Source organism: Rhinolophus hipposideros (assembly GCF_964194185.1).
Source record: "Rhinolophus hipposideros genome assembly, chromosome: 12".
In the NCBI taxonomy this organism is placed as follows: Eukaryota; Metazoa; Chordata; class Mammalia; order Chiroptera; family Rhinolophidae; genus Rhinolophus; species Rhinolophus hipposideros.
The window spans coordinates 23,529,648-23,548,792 of NC_138058.1; the positions used below are offsets into that span (position 1 = coordinate 23,529,648).

The 19,145-nt window shown below is 46.6% G+C and overlaps 1 protein-coding gene across 2 annotated transcripts in view; it reads right to left on the minus strand.

Annotated features, from left to right (window-relative positions):
- Window positions 1–1,542: 1,542 nt before the first annotated feature.
- HK2 (hexokinase 2) overlaps window positions 1,543–19,145 on the minus strand; it is a 66,801-nt gene continuing 49,198 nt past the window's right edge. For both annotated transcript variants that reach the window (XM_081069731.1, XM_081069732.1), the window contains exons 9-18: window positions 16,717–16,950; window positions 15,046–15,350; window positions 13,182–13,330; window positions 12,809–12,928; window positions 9,743–9,838; window positions 9,203–9,302; window positions 8,916–9,099; window positions 7,420–7,575; window positions 5,952–6,185; window positions 1,543–4,122 (exon numbers count right to left, since the gene is read on the minus strand). In XM_081069731.1, coding sequence (XP_080925857.1) covers window positions 3,978–4,122; window positions 5,952–6,185; window positions 7,420–7,575; window positions 8,916–9,099; window positions 9,203–9,302; window positions 9,743–9,838; window positions 12,809–12,928; window positions 13,182–13,330; window positions 15,046–15,350; window positions 16,717–16,950 — 1,723 coding nt within the window. In that variant the 3' untranslated portion in view covers window positions 1,543–3,977. The remainder of the gene's footprint in view (window positions 4,123–5,951; window positions 6,186–7,419; window positions 7,576–8,915; window positions 9,100–9,202; window positions 9,303–9,742; window positions 9,839–12,808; window positions 12,929–13,181; window positions 13,331–15,045; window positions 15,351–16,716; window positions 16,951–19,145) is intronic.

The following is a 19,145-nucleotide window of genomic DNA, read 5'->3' on the forward strand; positions in this document are numbered from 1 at the left end:
AGGGTCATAATATTCTGTTCTGTAACATACTTTTCACATGAAGCAGCATGCTGTCAATATTTTCTATGATGCCATTCTTCTATAACATCGGTTTATACAGTACATGCCAGTTACTCAGTCCCAGGCCCCACCATCCCCTGCCTGGAGGGTTTTCCAGGCTCCCTTTGCCGGCTGGCTTCCTGCAAGTTTCAGCCAATGGGAGACACTGCAGAAAAGTAGAGGCTGGGAGGGAAAAGCCAGGGTATTTCTAACCACTCCCCTCCCTGCTCTGTGGTTCCAGCTCCTTCATCCCCACCCCAGCTTTTGGACTCTGGTCTAGCCAGTGAGATCTAAGCAGCTTTTCTGATGTTGCTAATCTCTGGGTTGCTTCTCTATAATCTTTGGCTTCTCAGCTCTTCCGTCATCTGTATACCCAAGTCTGTTTTAAAATGTTTGAAATAACTAGAGTGGATTGTCTCCCTGACTGGACTCTGACTGGGTGGGCAGATCCGTTATATGGAGTGTCCCTTTTTGCTATTATAAGTCATACAGTAGCCAATACCCAGAAAGCTAAATCTTAGTCCCCAGCTATGTGTATTTCTTCTGCACAAATTTCTAGAAAATTATACAAAACATTCTTTTGAATGGTCATACTAGTTTGTACACTTCCTAATAGTGTGAGAATGCTCCCCATAATCTCTCCAATTTGAAGCTGGAAAAATAGGTTCTAATGGTTAATTTCTTTCCCTAGTAAGGTCAAATTTTGTTTTGGCTTTGTCTAGCTTCTTGTTACCCTTGGTCAGCTTTCTTCCTGTTATTGTCAATGTCAGTGGGTATCACTAGGGAGCTGAGAGGAATTTATTTTCCAGGTTTGTGTTTTGCATATTAGGGAGAGGGGAAAGTTTGGTAGGGAGAGCCCAGAGGCAAATGTTTTTAAGATGTTCATGTAAGAATTTTATATACTAAGTATGAATCACATATGCCTACAGAAACCACCCAGTGCCCCTGAGGGTTCTGCTACATCCCAGCCAAACTGCTTAACCAGTAGATTGCAGGGCCATCTGTGGTTCTTCAGTGGTGCGTGAAATCTAGGGGCTTATACAATGGCCTAGGGAAAGTCATCTTCCAGTTGTAGTACTGAGTTTCTGGGAAGAGAAATATCTGGGGTCAAAGCCAAGTCTTGGCCACATGCCTATGAGAAAAGAGAGAAGACACAAAATGGAGTCACTAGAATCAAGTTAACAAAACTACTTAAATCAGAGTGGGTTGAAACATGAGGAATGGATTTTATCTTACTTTAACTAGCCTGAGAACTTGAAGTTTGGAACTTTTCAGTTGTGTGTCTCTCAATGCCTGGATGTGCATAAATCCTATAGATAACCCTCTGAAGAATTTAGGAAAGACTATTCCATCATCCAGAACACGGGACATCTAGAAGATTACCATCTTGGACCATTTCAGAAGCTAAGAATGCAGAACCGATTCTTCTCAAGAGTTTGTTTTGTTTTGTTTTGTTTTGTTTTGTTTTACTGTAAAACTCATCTTTTCTTTTTCTTCATAACACTGTGGGTATTTAGCTGGTAGGTATTTAGCTGTGGGTATTTAGCTGGTAGGTATTAGCTGTGGGTATTTTTCTGAATTGCAATCCACTGAAGGACCTTGAAGAAAACTGTCACTTAATTCTAGTGAAGCCTCCTGATTCATTTACACTCGGTCAACACCTGTCAAGCAAATACAGTCAAAATCATGACTCCCACAAATTATTCATACTGGCCAGGAAGTACTAATATGCCCAAAAGATGACTGTATTCTTGAAAATGCTCATGAATCACACATGAAATGTTTTGAAAAATGTTAAAATTTATTAATAATAGTTAACGTCACATAGTTAATTCAACTAGTCTTTATTGTACATGACAATATCTTCACTAGACTGTTGGAGGGTTTGAGATGATTCACTATTCAGCACATCCCAAGTCCTAGATTGAGATTCACTGTATTTACATCCAGCAAAGCAGCATCGGCAAGGAACTGTCACCTCATTGTAGGAACACATTCAAAACGCACCTGCCAGTGTTCCTTTTTGGAAACCAATACCTCTTTCACAGCCACACACAGCTCTACCTTTTAAAAATGTAGTTTCATAGATGGAGCCTAATTGTCACATTTAAAAGTTAAAATGCATCTCTATTTCTTGGACATCCTTTAGTTATACACAAATGTAGACACTGCTCTCAGTACAAGTTTGATAAATGTGCAAGAATTGGGTGCTATTGGGTTGTGTCTTTCCATCTTTCTCTTTTGATCCTTATGTCCTACTCAATAGTGTTTCCAGGCCATTCCTTCTTTATAATTTATATTCAGGTGTAATGAGTGCGGGTGCCATACTTTAGGGCAAAAGCAGGCTTAAGGATTCAGAATTAACTGCACTCCTGAAAAGTAGGGTATAAAAGATTTTATGCCACTCCCACTCCACCCCTTTCCACCCACCCGCCAGCAGTTTGAAATAAATACCGTGTATAAAAACAGCTCAGCCTAGAGAAGTCCTCCACAAGCTTCTTATAAAACATTTACAAAACCAATTTTGCTAGGAGGACCCAAATCACAAGTGTTGTCCCTGAGGTTTCATTCCTTTGATTGTTTCATTGTTTTGGTTTGCTATCAATGGTCAGTTTTTAAAAAATGGTTTTGGTGGCTTCTTGGTAGAGAGCTTTAAATTCTACTGACTGCCCTAAGAATGAAGATTCCTAAGCAATGAGCATGTTTGAAATGATTCCCGTTTCCTTTGGTTAACATCCCATGTTAATATTGGCCCAGGAAAGTCCCTACACAGAGTAGCCAGTGGCTGTGGTTTGTTCAATCCATAGACCCAGCCTCCTTCACTCTGTTCCCTGCTTTCCAAGTTTCTGAGTCTGCAGGGAAAGGAGGAGCCGGGAGGGAGCTGCTTGGCCATTTGCTCACCCTGAAGAGGCTTCCTTTCTCTTTCTGCAGGCAAATGAGGTATTTCTAGTCACCAGTCAGTATCTTCACCTTTCAACTACACTGAGCTACTAATGAGGCCAGGTCTGAGGAGACCCTGTGTATCTATATACATGACAGATTAATACATAAATACATTACATACAAGCGACCATTACACACAGTGTCCAGATGAAGGAGCAGATGTACTTCGTGAAATAAATTTCAAACATAAATTAAAATGAAAATACAGTGTTTATACTTCTGCAGGAAACATTTAAAAGATAGACCCAAAAGTCCCCCACACCCCCTTACAGGCCTATTGCTCGTGAATGGCCCAGGAGCCCACGAGGAGATACAAACATCCAGGTGCAGGATGTGTCAACTTGAGGTTTTGGTTTTGCTCACTCAGACTCAGGATGCTTTGATTCCAGGAGTAGCAACCATTGTAACCCATAAGACGATGGCAGCAGATGATGGTGAAGAGGGGCTGCCACATGGTTATCCACGGATTTTCCTCCATTGCCAAACCCTCTTCTGCTTGTGGGAGAATCAGGCTCAAGTTAGTGGAGACCTCCCAGGTCTCTGAGAAGAGAATCAGTATCAGCCTCCATGCGGGGGGGATGCTCTCCACCTAGAAATATCATGTTCAGGGTCCATGGTAAAGCAGCCAGGGCTCAAGGTACAGCAACCGTATCTTTTCATTAGTGTCCCTATCCTGTAGGATTATACAGGGACATGGAATTCAGCCTGGGGGATTACTAAAGGCTAAAATTTGTGTTAAGCTTTATGAGAATCAAGGGGAATGGTTGTGACAAATGTGAATAAATCCTTAGTTCAAATTGTATTTATCTCAGGAGGGCCAAGGCTTGGGCACTGAACTCTATAGTGAGGACACACAGAGACAAAACACAGTCCAGCAGGGTCCTCTCTGCCGATGAACTGCCGAGGGGTCCATCTCTGACACAGGGGATGGCATCGTACAATGTAAAGCAGGAAGGAGGGGGAACCAGCGGAAGTCCCTTCTGCTTTCAGGAACTCTATCGCTGGCCAGCCTCTCGGATGCGGCAGGCCACGGCAGTGATGAGAGCTGCCCCCTTGCCACTGCCGTCCTCTGACTCCAGGAAGGACACATCACATTTCGGAGCCAAGTCCTTCACCGTCTTATGCATGACTTTGGCAAAGCTGGAAAAGTTGGGAAGAAGACACAGAACAAAACACATCTCAGTCATGACTGATTGGTGTCCTCAGAGATGAGACCCTATAAAGTGATGCTGGAAACCCAGGGATAATTAAAATGAACAAAAGAATGACAGCTGCCATGTATTAAACACTTACTATGTGTTGTATAGCAGAAAACTGAGGCTTGGAGAGAACATGCCCAAATTCTACATCACAGAGGGCAAGAGGGGAGTTAAGGTTCAAATGCCTGAGATTCTGGCCAGTTGTGTTCTTAACACTAATCAGTGAAAGAGAAGTTTAACAGTCATGGACACCACAGGTGTGCCTTGCAGAAGTTCACAACCTGGTCATAAATGCTGGAGGGAAGGACCAAGCCCTACCCATGTGATATTCTATTTTCCAGCGGTATTGATTCACACCAGACACAATCTAATCCAAAATGTCGCTAAAAAAGCAGGCTCAGGGGTTTGCTCTGGGACATTACAGGGCTCTGCCTTCCCCGCCTCATCTGTGAAGCCCAGGACAGAGGCTCCTAACACCAGGCCCCAGTGCTGCTGGTGGCTCGGCATCTGCTCCCCTCTCAGCCCTCATCTGGGACTAAGGCTCCTATTTTCACAGTGACACTGCACATCAACAAAAGGGACTGGGAACTTCCAAGAGTCACTCTTTTTGTTAACTGTGTAGACTCTGGGAATATCTATCAACTCCTCGAAGCAATCATGGTGAGAAAAGATAACAATTCAATTGACGAGTCTCTCCACTCTCACTCCATCCCACCTACTGCCCAGGCCAGGGACACGGCTCTGTTCTTTTAACTTTTAGCTGAAACACATCCAGGGAAGAAGGGCTGGAGCACTCCTTGACTTTGAAATAATTTATTCAAAACATATGCAAATGAGTAAAGAAGAGAGAAGAGGAATAGCGATGAGAGGAAGAGAAAGGAGAAGAGAGATGGAGAAAGGCAGGGAAAGAATAAAAAGAAAAGAGAAGTCAGTACTTCCAAACTGGGAGGTGGGTGTGGTAGGAAACTTTTTCTATAAAGGGCCAGACGGTAGATATACTTTCAGGTTTGTGGGCCGTAGGATCTGTTATGACGACTCACTGTCATTGCAGCTGAAAGAGGCCTTGGACAATACATCAACAAGTGGGCACAGCTGCACTCCAATAAAACTTTATTTACAAAAAGTCATGGCTATAATCTGCCTGTCCTTGCTCTAGACTGTAGGAAAAAATCTGACTCCAGATTTCCAGCACACATTTACCAGAATGTTCATAGGAGCACTGTTTGTAATAGTCAAAATCTAGAAATAACCCAATATTCATTAACAGTAGAATAAACTATAACATCCTCATTCAAAGGTACACTGTACAGTCCTGAAAATCAATGAACTACAAATGTATATTTCAACGTGGAGGCATCTCAGAACCAAAAATGCTGTGTGGGAAAAGCCAGTCACAAAAGCAGAGGTGCCGTATGATTCCCCTATGGCAGGTTCAACATCAAGTAAAACTAAACAATGTAAATGCACACATGCATAGATGCAAGAGGAAAGAAGAAAGCAAGGGATGGAGTCACCATAGGACTTACCCCAGGCCGGGGAGAGAGAAGGACGCAACTGGGGAGGGGCTCACAGGGGGCTTCCAAGCTGGGTGGGATAACACAGGCCTACTCCTGATTATTTATCTTTAATCTATAATATATACATTATATACACTCTTTGGAATGCCTGATTATTTGCTCTAAAATGAAAAGAGAAAGAAGGGAAAGGAAGGAAAGAGTAGAGAGACGGAAGGAGAAAGATGGACAGAGAGGGTGAAGGGCAGGCACTCACTGAGGATGTAGCTTGTAGAGGGTTCCATCCACGCCTACTGTTACTTTGAGAGTGTCCAGCCCACGGTTTTCTCGTATTTTGTCCACCACGGCAGCCATGCCTGCACCACAGAGCTGGGCTGCCCGCTGCGCCACCACAGTGCACACCTCCTTGACGATGATGCTGTCATCACAAGTGCTCTCGAGCCCCAAGTGGTGCAAGATGGCTCGGACCTGCAGCAGGGCTAGGCAGTCACTGGGGTGGAGGAGAGATAGCAAGGAGTCAGTCACGTGCCAAGAGGGGCCGAGGGCCCATCACTCCAGGGCCCTGACCATCTGGGAACTGTGCGTAAAGAGCCCTGCAAGGTGGCTCTTGTTCTTGAACTTACTTAGTTCAGGAACAAGTGCCCATCCTACTGGACCACAAAGTCTCCCTGAGTGTACGAGGCTCACGAAGAAACAGCTCCCTATCCCACTTTGCCCAGATGAGGCAGGGCATAGCTACGACAAAAGTGATACTCAAAACAAAAGGAAATATACTGTCTAAGTATTGCATTCATTTGGAAATAATGAAGACAATGCTCGTAGGTGGCAGTTTTCAGCTACAAAGCTCCCCTTTATGTCCACTCTCCCGTTGTCCACTCTCCACAGGCGTCCAGCAGGACAAGCATCGTCAGCCAACAGTAGATCCCTGTTCTATTCCTGCTCCCCCACCCTGGGTGGTCTGCAAGCTACTTGTCCACGATTTATGAAACAAATGTAAAGAACATCACAGGAAGAAAATAAACCCTGTTTTGTGAAGGGAACTACTTGAGAACCCTGGAATCATCTTGCACATAAACAGACATGAAGACTATGTTCTTTCTATTCACTGGGGCAGACAGCCTAGGGCCCACTCATGGCAGTTCCTGCTTTTCTGTACGCCTGAGAGTATAATGACACAGCATGAATCTTTAAAGGACTCTGAAATTCACCATTCTAATTTGGAGCAGATTTTTCCGCCACTAGACTGGAGCGGGGAGGCTTTGCCTCAATGAGCCGCCACATGACGTTTGTCTGCATTGCCTGGCAAGCCACCTTCACTCTCAGTTCTGGTTGCCTTATGGGAGCCAGCACTTAGGAAGAACCCTCCGGCCAAGCATAAGTTCTTTCATAGCTTATCTTCTTCCTCTGTGATACAAATTCCGACTTGTATCTGATGAGCAGGTATCTTTCTAACTTTGATATTTGATCTAAAAACCCAATGACATTACTTTGCATGAGCCTATGCCAGCTTAGCATGATTTTTCACGAGAATGGTATATTTTCCGTTAAAATGCCAATTGTCCATAATGTACTTGAAATACACACTATGGACATGAATGTGTCAGATACTAAACTGACCTTTATGTAAGCCACACCCTGATTTTACTTGCACTGGGGAAAACCCTCAGCTTGTCTGTCCATTAGGAAGACATGGTCCAACCCTACTCCAAGCCCTAAATTCTCACCTCTCAATCTGAGACAGGAACTTGGTTTCAAAGATTCCCCTTGTCTTGAGCCGCTCTGAGATACGGCCACGGAAGAGCAGTCCACGCTTGGTGAAATCGATAAGGATGTTACGGACAATCTCGCCCAAGTACATGCCACTGATCATTTTCTCAAACCTGCAATGTGGGTAACATTTGTAGAGGTTAAGCAGGAAGGTGGGGGTATGTGCTGAGACACGACAGACCAGCTCGGTCACCTGCGACACACTTGGAAGTAGAGGGCATGCAGATTCCCCTGGGTGGGAAAGGAAAAGCTACTTGATTCACATGGGTCATATTCCTGGTGTCTGAAAGCACACTGACCCACAGCCTTCAGTGAAGCTGGATACAGTGCCTGAGGCCCACAGGGTTCCCTGGAATGGGCCCCATCCTTGGGGCTCATTTCCCTTCCAAGGCTTATTCCTGACTCCTCAAGAAGGAACACATAGCCAGACACCACATTTCCAGGAGAAAGGTAGGGTACAGTCTTAACCCTTAACCTCACTAGGCATTTAGCTTTCTCTTCAACCTAATCATTATCACTTAAGTAACGAATGCCAGCTGGAGACGCCCTGTCCTGGTTTGTAAAGCTGAATGTGACTAGTCAGTGGCTTAAGGGTCTTTTGGCCCCACATAGTGACTGACAAAAGTCAAGGTCCCCTGTTTCAACAAAGACTCCATCACCAGTCCATCTTGTCTTACCTCATAAATGTTGCCTGTGACCTCTTCTCTAGACAAATGTTTTGCAAAGTATATTCTGCAGAACTATGGCCCCTGATTCATCTATTAATACTTAGGAAATGCAACAACTTCCTCGTAGGAAGTGTGCTGGATCTTACATTGTTTCTCAGTTCAGATTCCCCCACACCGTAACAGGGGCTTTGTGATGTAGGGGCTGGCCCCTCATGCAGTCCTGGCAATAGAGGGCACCACATACTGGGTGGGGGAAGAAGGAAGAGATTTGACTCTGTTTGCTTCCTGTTCCTGTCTGCCTCACCCCGGCAATGTTTCTGCTTCTTCACCCTGGTAGCAGCAGGTGGTTCAATTGTCATTTGTTTTTCCCGTCGTCCCAGACCTAGGTCTCAACGCTCTCTCCCCTGCCTTTTCTCACAGTCTTCGGCGTGGGAGCTGCTTCTTATAAGTACTAACTGTGTTCGTCAGTGTCTCCTTTTTGTCTTGCCATCCCTCTAACACCTGTGGGACTGGTTCCCTATATGAAATTCTTCTTGCAACATAATTATTGTGATTTGTTTTTCCAACTGGACTTTGAAAGCACCACAGTCCAGCAGGGGGAAAAGGACTTCACTCAGAACTTTCCAGACGTATTCAGAAAAAGAAGCCCTTTCCAAAGAAATCCCTTCTAGTCACCTCTCAAGAGAAAGAGCGTCTGGGATTTGCTGCTGTAACGGATCTGGTCCCTTGTCACCATCCAGTTCTAGGGTACAGATAGCAGGGACCACCCACGGTTGGGTGCCTACCTCTGTTTGCCAGGGTTAAGGGATAGCACATCCACAGCTACATCAAATTCCGTGCGGAGGTCGTCTAGGCATCCATTGTCCCCAAAGGCCCCCCACTCCATGTTGACACACATGCGCCCCTCTTCCCCTTCCACCAGCTCCACGTTCCGCATCTCCTCCATGTAGCAGGCGTTGCTACCCGTACCTGCCAATCACAGAGATATCAGGGCCTCCCTCTCACGCAGCATCATCACCCACCCACCAGAAGCCATGTGTCCCCACACGGGAAGGACAGCCTAGGTCCTCACCCACGATGAGACCGACTTCACAGTGAGGGTCTTCATAGCCACAGGTCATCATGGTCCCGACGGTGTCATTCACCACGGCAACCACATCCAGGTCAAACTCCTGCGAGAGCAAAAGCAGATCCCCAGTCCACAAACGAACCATAATATTCTCCCTTCTGACACTTGTAATGGAGATTTATATTATATGACATGGCTCATTCTCTCTTTCCATTCAGGTCTCTGCTCAAATGTCCCCTCCTCAGAGCCTTCCCTGGTTATACTATTGAAAAGAGTGCCCTTTCCCCAGCCCACTCACTCTGTCCTCACCCTACTTCATTTTTCTTCATAGCTCTGTAGCACTGACATTAGTTCATGGGTTTGTTTATAGTACAAGAGTCTGTAGTGGACCTTCCTGAATCCCCAGGGACAAGAGCAGGGCTTTTGACCCAGAATTACTGACAGACTAAGTTAATTCTCTGCCTAATACTCAGCCACACTCGACACTTCCCCCAGTTTCTGAATACACAAATCATTTCAGGCCTCATGCCATGTCTCTCCCACCTCTCGCCGGTGGATAGCTTCCTTCAGCAGGTTGACCACGTCCTCACCCTCACAGCCAGAAGCCTTGAAGCCTTTAGTCCACTTGAGAAGAATGCTCTAAAAAAAAAGAAAATCACACAGGAACAGGGATGAGGATATCAGAGAAGGGCTCCTGGGTTATTCCCTTATATAGGTTATACAGATTCCCTTTCATAACCAATCATCTCACCCACAAATGATTCTAAACTGGTTTCATTTACTTGGATTTACTGAGTGCCACCACTGCCTCTGCCAGGGAAGTAAGTTCTATACCCTTGTTTCCGTCACTGAAAAATGCAGTTTGCCCTGTCCCCATCTTATATTTACAGCATAGGGATCCGTGTGTAATTGTCAAACTCCAGGACAGGGTGAACAAGTACCCTGCCCATAGTTGGAGTGACATCGAGGCTTCATCACCATCTCAGCGAGGGAAGTGCTCCAAGCAACTCAGAACCCCCCGGAACCCCCTCATTTTTAATGTGGCCCTTCACCATGTCATGGGGGCCCTCCAGGAGCAGACAGATGGTAGCTTCAAACATGGAAGAAATGTTCAAAACAGGAAGAGGGTTTGGTCCTCTTTGATGCCACAGCCCATCAAGAAACAACTGTGAAGGACACCCAGATCCCCTTCCCAAGAGGCCAGAATCCATAAATGGGCTGTGGGCTCACTATCCGCCCACTCGTATGGTTGTTCATGCCCATCAGCTTGGCATTTCATGGCCCAGGACTTTGCTATCACAAGTCAACCTGAATGTGTCACATTGTGTTCAGATCCTGGAAGATTCAGAAAAACAAAGTACAATCAGGGAGTGTCGTGGTTTACACACCTACATCCAAATACCTGTGTGCTTATCTGCACCCAACTTGCTCATCTGCAAATTAGCTTCGCCTCTCCAACGAAATTGTGTATTTTGGCACTTACAAGTTTACAGAATGTTCACGTAACATTATTTCAGGTGGTCCTTAATAAGACAAGCAGAGGCCCCAACAGCTGGGGAGACTTGCTCAAGGCCACCAGCTATTCAAGGCAGCTTTGAGGCCTCCGGGCCTCAGCACCTGCCAATTTTCCCATCAACAGGATAATCTCACCAGAGCAGAACCCAGCGTACAGCAGATAGAACCCCTAGAACCTGGCTTCTGCTTTATTTGCTCTTAAGTCTTACAATTCTAGACCAAACATGTGCTCCTCACAGAAACATATAGAATAAAATCCAATACAGTGGCCTGCAATCTTACAATTCAGGCAGAAATAGGTAACATGTTTTCAGGCCACCACATACATGTTGGCATGAAAAGTAAGATAGTGTCTGTTTAGAAATATTTCAGTAGGAAAAGTTTGGAAGTATATACACTGGAGTGTTATATTTTTATGTTCCTATTAATCGTATGTTTTGTACGTACTCGTATAGTATAGAGATGACATTTTTCTTAAAAAAGATTTTTAGTTGGTATGACCACCAGTATTTTCCCCTATCATTAAAACTTCTTCCAAAAAACTAGTTGCTGATAATGAGGTGGTGAATGGCTCATAATTTTTTATTATTTCTTGACCATTGAACAATTAGGTTTGTTTATAATGCCTTTGCTATGATAAATAATGTTTCATTAACTATCACATAAATACTTATCCACATGTTTGATAATTCCCTTTACCAAATTGATGCAAATGTGAAGGCTTTGAAAACCCAAAGCACGGATGCTGAAAAAAATGTGTTGAGACAAAAGAAATTGGAAAAGCGAAAAGCAACACTGAACAAACGTTAACAGGTATTGGGAAACACTGCATTAAGCAGGGATTTCAATGCAGAATATCCTAAAACCTTAACTGTCATAGTGCACATGGTGAATTTAACTCTCAGAGGGGAGGAGTAGGAGGCATTTACCAAACTCATCTGAGCAACGTGACGGTTGGTGACCCAGGGACCTTGTGGGAAATACGGCCTTTCCTCACCACTGGACCAAGCTCACTGTACATGTGACTGTTCCCACCTATGTGCCGTCCTCTACACTGCAGGCCTGCCTGCCTTTCTTCCCCATCAACTCAGTCCTCTGACTTGGACGATCCAAGGATTCCTCCTGCCCTCCATGTATGTGCACAGAATACTATCACACTCCATGTCCTCGGGGCTTCTGCATCCCATTGGTGCACGTTCCAGATAGCAGCTCTGCTTTTTCTGCGCTTGCTTCATCAGCCCAGTTTATTTGTGAGCACCTAAAGCAGGAACTATGCCTTTGGTACCCTGGCAACTTCATCCACAGCATACTGTCCACTTGTGTCATGCATGTAAGCTTCGAGCCGACAGAGACGAAGAGGAACCACTGCTAGATGTATTCTGACATCTAATATACAGAGTATCCATCCAGCTCAAGCCTGAGCACCAGCCTACTCAGCTCTCCTACACGTCTCAACACATCCATGTCTGGAATACCTGGGAGCGCCAGTCTTCCCCCATCTGCTTCATTCATCCAAAAGGATGAAAAGCAAAAGTGAGACTAGAGAAGAACGAGAGCGTCCGAATGATAGGAGATGAATGAAAATGTCCTGAGCCCAAAACAAGGGCCTTAGAAGCAGGTGAGCATGATTGAGGGCATGGGCTCAGGTGTCAGGAAATCAGAATTCAAATCATGGCTTTATGACCTGGTCTAGGTCTTGCAACCTAAGACACGGTGGTTTTGGGTACTTGGCATATCTGTAGACCATATTTTCCTTTCTTCAAAATAGATGTACAAACACCTACCTTATATGTTGCCATGAGGGTTAAATGAGATAATGTGCACAGAAAGCCCAGCACAGTACCCAGCGTAAAGTTCTTTAAAAATGTTAGTTAATATTTTCATTAACGCCATCATCATCCCAAATGTTGTTACAGCCAAACTAACCTCCACCAGCTTGGACTTACTCGGTCCCATCAACAGACCCCTCTTCACGATTGCTCCCTCATGCTCTTCTTTTCCTCCTCTCAGCTCACCTTTCTCACCTGCTCCTAACTCTGGCTGGTTTAGAGTCAATAACACCCATAGGAGAGCCCTCCAGGAAGACCCTGTTACCTCGTCCAGGCTGTTCTGCTGGCAGGGGAAGGAGAAGGTGAAGCCCAGAGGCAGAGACACGCCCTTCATGCCCATGTACTCGAGGAAGTCAGCAATGCACTGGACAATGTGGTCAAAGAGCTGCAGGGAGAAGGTGGGCTCTAAGGGAAGGGGACCCAGACAGGGCAGGCTGCCCCCAGCAAGACCTGAATACAGGTGAGGCCTCCACCCAGGAGATATGCAAGGTCAGGTGCAATCCTGAGTGAGGCCAGCCCAGGGTCCTGGCCCATGCAGCCCTCCCCGGGACCATGGGTGAGCAGAGAAAGCATTGTTCTCCCAGGCAAGAAGTGGGTGTCTACTGGGGTCCCCTCCCAGAGGGGCCGCCCTGCCTCACCTCATCCCCTGTGCCGTGCATGACCTCCTGTGGGATGGAGTAGATCTTGTTGTGCATCTCCACTCCGCGCCGTTTCCCATTCCGCACGCGCACCAGCAGGACCCGGAAATTGGTACCCCCAAGGTCCAAGGCCAGGAAGTCACCTTTCTCTGGAAAATAAACCCAGGAAAGCAATAAGTGGGGGCATCACCACGTCACCACAGTAGAGTGACAGGGGCTAAAACACCTTCCCTAATGGGGAGCTCTCCCGGGGGCCCCTGGACAACCTCAGGGATAAGGGACTGTGAGCTCCACCTAACAGTAAAGAAAATAAGACCCCGAAACCAGAGGCTCCTTAGTGGTTCTCAAATGAGGTCAAGTGGCGGGAACCCCAGAAGTGACAACGAGCTCTGCAGAACAAGGGACAGGGTGACACAGTGTGCTCAAAAATATCGAAACATTTCATTCATGCTAAATCAAAGGTGACCTCGTGTTAGGTTCTAGACTAGAGAAGGAATGGCAGAGTCAAGCGCCCTTCTTTCCTGGGCAATCCCCACGTGCTACATGCCACACACAGTGCTCATGCAACCCTCAGGCAGTCCAGGGAGGGAGGCATTGCATTCTCCTCTGCCGAGACAGCAAAATCTGGCTGAGCTAGGCTGAGTCACTCACCCTGGGCCATACAGCCACAAGAGGGTAGAGGAGGGACCAAGTCGCAGTCTCTACCTGTGGAACCTGTACCAACTGTGTTCTACTGGCCTGCTCAATGATCATTTTCTATGGAGAAAAACTGCCATTTCTTAGGTTGTGAGACCAAGGGTCAGCAATATTTTTCTGTAAAGAACTGGGCAGTAAACATTGTAGGCCTATGTGAGCCATCGTCTCTGCTGCAATCACACAGCTTTGCCATGGTAATGTGAAGCAGCCATAGATAGTTCATAGACAAATGGGCATGCTATGTACTAATAAAACTTTATTTACAAAAATAGATGGTGGGCCAGATTTAGTCGGTGGGCCTTAGTGTGCCAACCCCTGACCTAGGGTTTACAAGAGCTAGACCCGAAAACAAAATCCTTGGGTTTGAATCCCAGCTCTGCCATTTTCTAGCTGTGTAAACTTGGGCAGATTTCTTCATTTCTGTGCCTCGGTTTTGCGCCAACCATAAGTTTGTTAATAAACAAAATTAACAACAAAGCTCTGTGAACACGTAAGGATTAAATGAGTTTATATGTGTTAGATGCTTAGAGAAGTTCTTGACACATAGTAAGCATTTTGTAAGTATTTGCTATTATTACTGTTCGAATTTTAGCAGAGGAAGCCTTGGTTGAGCTTACTGAACACTTGAATTTCCTAGTACAGATGGTCCCTGACTTAACGATGGTTTGACTTAACAATTTTTTCAACTTTACCATGGTGTAAAAGCAATACACATTCAATAGAAACTGTACTTTAAATTTTGAATTTTGATCTTTTCCTCGGCTAGCAATATGCAGTACAATACTCTTGTGATGCTGGGCACCTACTCCGAGTCTCAGCCCCCAGTCAGCTACTCAATCACGAGGGTAAACAACTGGCACGTACATTGTGAGATGCTCTTGCCCTACTGTAGGCTAATGTAAGTGTTCTAAGCATGTTTACGGTAGACTCAGCTAAGACATTCGGTAGTTTAGGTGTATTAAATGCATTTTCAATGTATGATGTTTTCAACTTACCATGGGTTTTTATTGTATGTAACCCTATTGTAAGTCAAGGAGCATCTGTACTATGGTTGGAGAAACGTGTTCTAGACCACACATCCAATGCTAGGGCTAAGGAGTCCTCCCAAAGAGTCAACACCAGGACAAAGGCCCACCACGGTGAGCTGGGCGGCAGCCCTGCCACATACCTGTGCCATCAGGGGTGGCACACACATAGGTGGGCAGCATCTTGATGGGGGCAATGGCATGAGTCTCCTTGTTCAGACCTCGCTCCATTTCTACCTTCATCCTCCTCTTGACCTCTAGCAGCTGCGCATGGCTCAGCTTCAGGGGCTCCAGGGTCTTCTGGCGGGCTCGGTGTTGGTCAGCCAGCCGGTAGGCCACTGCCGTCACCATGGCTGCCCCCTTGCCACTGCCATCCTCGGAGCGGAGGAAGCGGACGTCGCAGTCGGGCACCAGGCGCCTCACGGTCTTATGAAGACGCTTGGCGAAGCTGCAGTCACCGAGATGGGGTAAGAGATGGTGTCCACAGCTAGGGTCAGTGGTACTAATGGTTGGGACGGTAGCTCCCCGCCTCAACCCAAGTACCAGGAGGCACCTACTGAAGTAGATGCTGCCCTGAAAATCTTCTCCCCACTCCTTCCCAAGTTAGGGGTCACTGTACAAAAGTTCAGATATTCAACTGTGTCCACACTGGCTGGGTCCAACAGCTGCTGAAAGGGAAGGACCTTTCTAGGAAGCCACTATGCCCTGCAGGTAGTCACACAGCACTTCTCTTCCCACAGGCCATAGCTCTTCTGCCCAATGTATCAGCCTCTTTGCTGGAGCAGCCCAATGGAATCAGATTATGCTGACCCCAACTCCTATTCATGTTTCACTACTCATTTCAGTAGATGCTGCCTTGGAAAGACCCAAAACAGAAAGAGTAGAGACGTTCTTCGGAGCTTTGGCCTCTCTTTGGCTAATTTCTGGCAATAATCCTAAAAATGTCTGAACAGCTAAAGACAACAGATGTGTTCAGCCAGAAATTCTTGGGTGGTAGCTGATAGGAGCCATGTCTCCAGCACCCTCTAAGTGTGGTCTGTGGTCCTGCAGCAGGGCTGGGGGCTGTTAGAGATTCAGGGTCCTATGCTGAACCCAGACCTTCTGAATCAGAACTGGCCTCTTAGCATGATCCCCAGGTGTTATACATACTTGAAAGCTTTTGAAGCACAGGACTAGGAGACCCGGGAGTGGTAGGGCTGAGACCTTTGGCATCACCAATTCAGTCAGTGAAGGCCCACTGACCTGGCACTCACATTAGGTGAACATGATAGGATAAGCGGGCACAGAGATAGATATCTTCCAGATCCCAACTAAAATTTGCATACTTTGGCACTTTTATAGGATCAAAACATGGAAGGCAGGGCAGGATCAATTCAATACCTAGGTCAACCAGAGAGACTGGTAACCTACTGTGCCAGGCTGGCCCCTGGCAAAGGACACAGCACTGAAGGGACCATCAAGAATTATGAGCAAGTCAAAGAAATAGAGAGAAACACTAACTCCTAAACAAGAGGGTGACAGACAGAGCCCCCAGTGGCCAGGAGAGCTCTGAGTAGAGTCTCCCCACCACCATCCCCATCATCCACAGCCTTCAGAAATCACCTCCACCTATGCCAAGGACAACACTCTCTCAGCTCCCACTTGCCCCACTAGGAACTTTCATTCTACGAAGATCCTCAACTCCACAGGCCATCTCCACAGACCCAGAATGCAAAACGGAGCTGGTCCGTCAAGTCACTGGGTCTCTCTCATGCCTGTCAGGGCTCCCCAACTGCTCTGGAAGCATCACTCTGGGTCCCAGAACGCAAACTCACTGGGGGTGTTTCTTGTAGACAGAGCCGTCGACCCCGATGGTGGAGCGCAGCCGCTCCCCGCCCTTGTTCTCCTTGATGCGCCGCAGTACAGCTGCCAGGGTAGCCGCGCACAGGTTGGCTGAGCGTGTGGACACGATCTGGCAGATGCGGTGAGTGGCCACGCAGTCCTCCTGTGTCGGGTCCATGCCCAGCCGTACCAGGATCTCGCGGGCTTTCCGGATGCCATCCTTCTCCCTGGGAAATGGAGAGACAGTATGTGGGCACATGTCTGTCCAGCCCACTGTGGTCAGTGGGAGGGCAGTGTGTGGCTGACATGGACACCCCTGGGCTTCAGCAAACGCCATCTCACAGTGTGGAGAGATACCTACTTCCCTGCTCTGCCCACTGTGGAGGGTGGGAGGGTTTGACCAAGGAGAGGAAAGCACAACTGAGGCTCCTCTCCATACACACACACACGGCTACAGGTGACTCTCTTTCCCAATGTTCCCAATGAGAAAAACTAATATTTCTTATGCACATACTATGCAAGGACGAGGCCCTGTTCTCGGAGCTTCACTGGATTATGTGTGTGAGTTTGTGCTATTTGTCTTGGGATAGAGGGAACGGTGTCTCTGACCTTGTGAGCCCAGCTGTGCAGCCTACCCTGTTTTTCTCTATAAAGCAGTCAGTCTCTTGCATTTCACAACAGAGTGGGTACCACTTTAACTTGTGCTAACGACTGAGAGGAAGGGCTGGTGCTATGAGACTAGCACTCTTCTTAGCAGAACTAAGTGCCTCACACATCTGAATACTTTCATCCAGTCAGGGTGTAACAGGTAGTCACAGTTCCTTCAAGAGTTTCCAGAGATGTCATCAAAATGGCGGCGTGAGGTGAGCCTCTGTAAAGCTCCCCTGGAATTTACAACTAATCGAACAACAATAACTCCACAAAAAACTCCCTGCAGAGCAGACAGACAAGACAAAGAGGCCCACTACTGAATTCACCTAAAGGTGGGAGAATCACGCGAGCGGGGGTCTGGGGGAGGACATGTGCGGAGACACTAGCTCAGTGCTCCGAGCTCGCTGCATCCCGGAACTACCGCAGCTGCAGGAGAGGGAAGAACGCGGATTGCTAGGGCTCCACTTATGGCCCACAGGACTGAGGGGGCAGCATATAACACGGCTGAACCCAAAGCTCACAGCAGGGACCTCGGAGCAAAGACTGCGGGAAGAAGGCTGAAAACGGTGGTTTAAGCCCTCACTGCTGAGCAGAGAATGGAAGCCTTAGGCACTGAGACTAGCCGACCCTCCCTACCCTCCCAGAGCTCGCCCCACCCCCACCTTCCCGGTGCTAGAAGGAGAACAGTAGCAGTGTCAGATCAAAGGAACAAAATATTTGCTGTTCTGAGAACCGTGGACCACAGACACAGATTCACAGCCCAACTAGTTCTGGCAAAGGGGAGGGAGCTGTGGAAGCAGGACCGGCTGTGGTGGTGGTCGCCGCCATTGCTCTGGGCCACCTCTCACAACTCACCCCGACCCTGGCCCCACCTATCTGGGCAGATCCCTGCAGGAGTAAACAGAACTGTTGAAACATACTCTGAATCTGGTGCAGGAAGAGCTTTGGAACTTGAAAGGCTCTTTGCATACCCACACAGACACTGCGCCCTGTGACCCATGCGAACTATTAACAGAGGAGAAGCCCATCTCCCAGGGAATCCCCCCGTTGTGTGAGAAGCTGGAATAGTGCAGAGAAAACATAGCACTACCATGTGAGAGAGGAAAAAAGGCTGCAGTCGGAGGGAAAATAAAACATTCTACCAACAAGTACTGGAAAACAAAAGAAAGACCTCTTCCTATCAACCTGTTGCAGAAGCCACTCCTGTAGATGTCTAGGAAGAGAAATAATAAATCAGTAATTACCATGAATAACCAAGGCAACAAGACAGCTCAGAAAGAAAGTGAAAAGTCTCCAGAAAAGGAACTTAAAGATACGGAAATATGTGACTTAAATGACAGAGAATTCAAGATTGCAGATCTGAAAAAACTCAACGAGATGCAAGAAAACACAGAAAGGCAGCTTAATGAACTCAGAAACAAATCAAAAAAACAATATGAGCATTTTATGAAAGAGATTGAAATTTTAAAAAAGAACCAAAGAGAATTTCTGGAGATTAAGAATTCAATAGAAGAAGTCAAGAATGAAATAGCCAGCTTAGGTAGTAGAGTTGACCAGATAGAGGAAAGAATCAGTGACATTGAAGATAGAAACCTGGAAATTACACAGATGGAAGAAGAAAGAGACTTGAGATTTAAAAGAAATGAAAGAACTCTAACAAGAACTTTCTGACTCCATCAGAAAGAGCAATATAAGAATAATGGGCATGCCAGAAGAAGAAGAAAGAGAGAAAGGAACAGAGAATATATTCAAAGAAATTGTTGATGAGAAC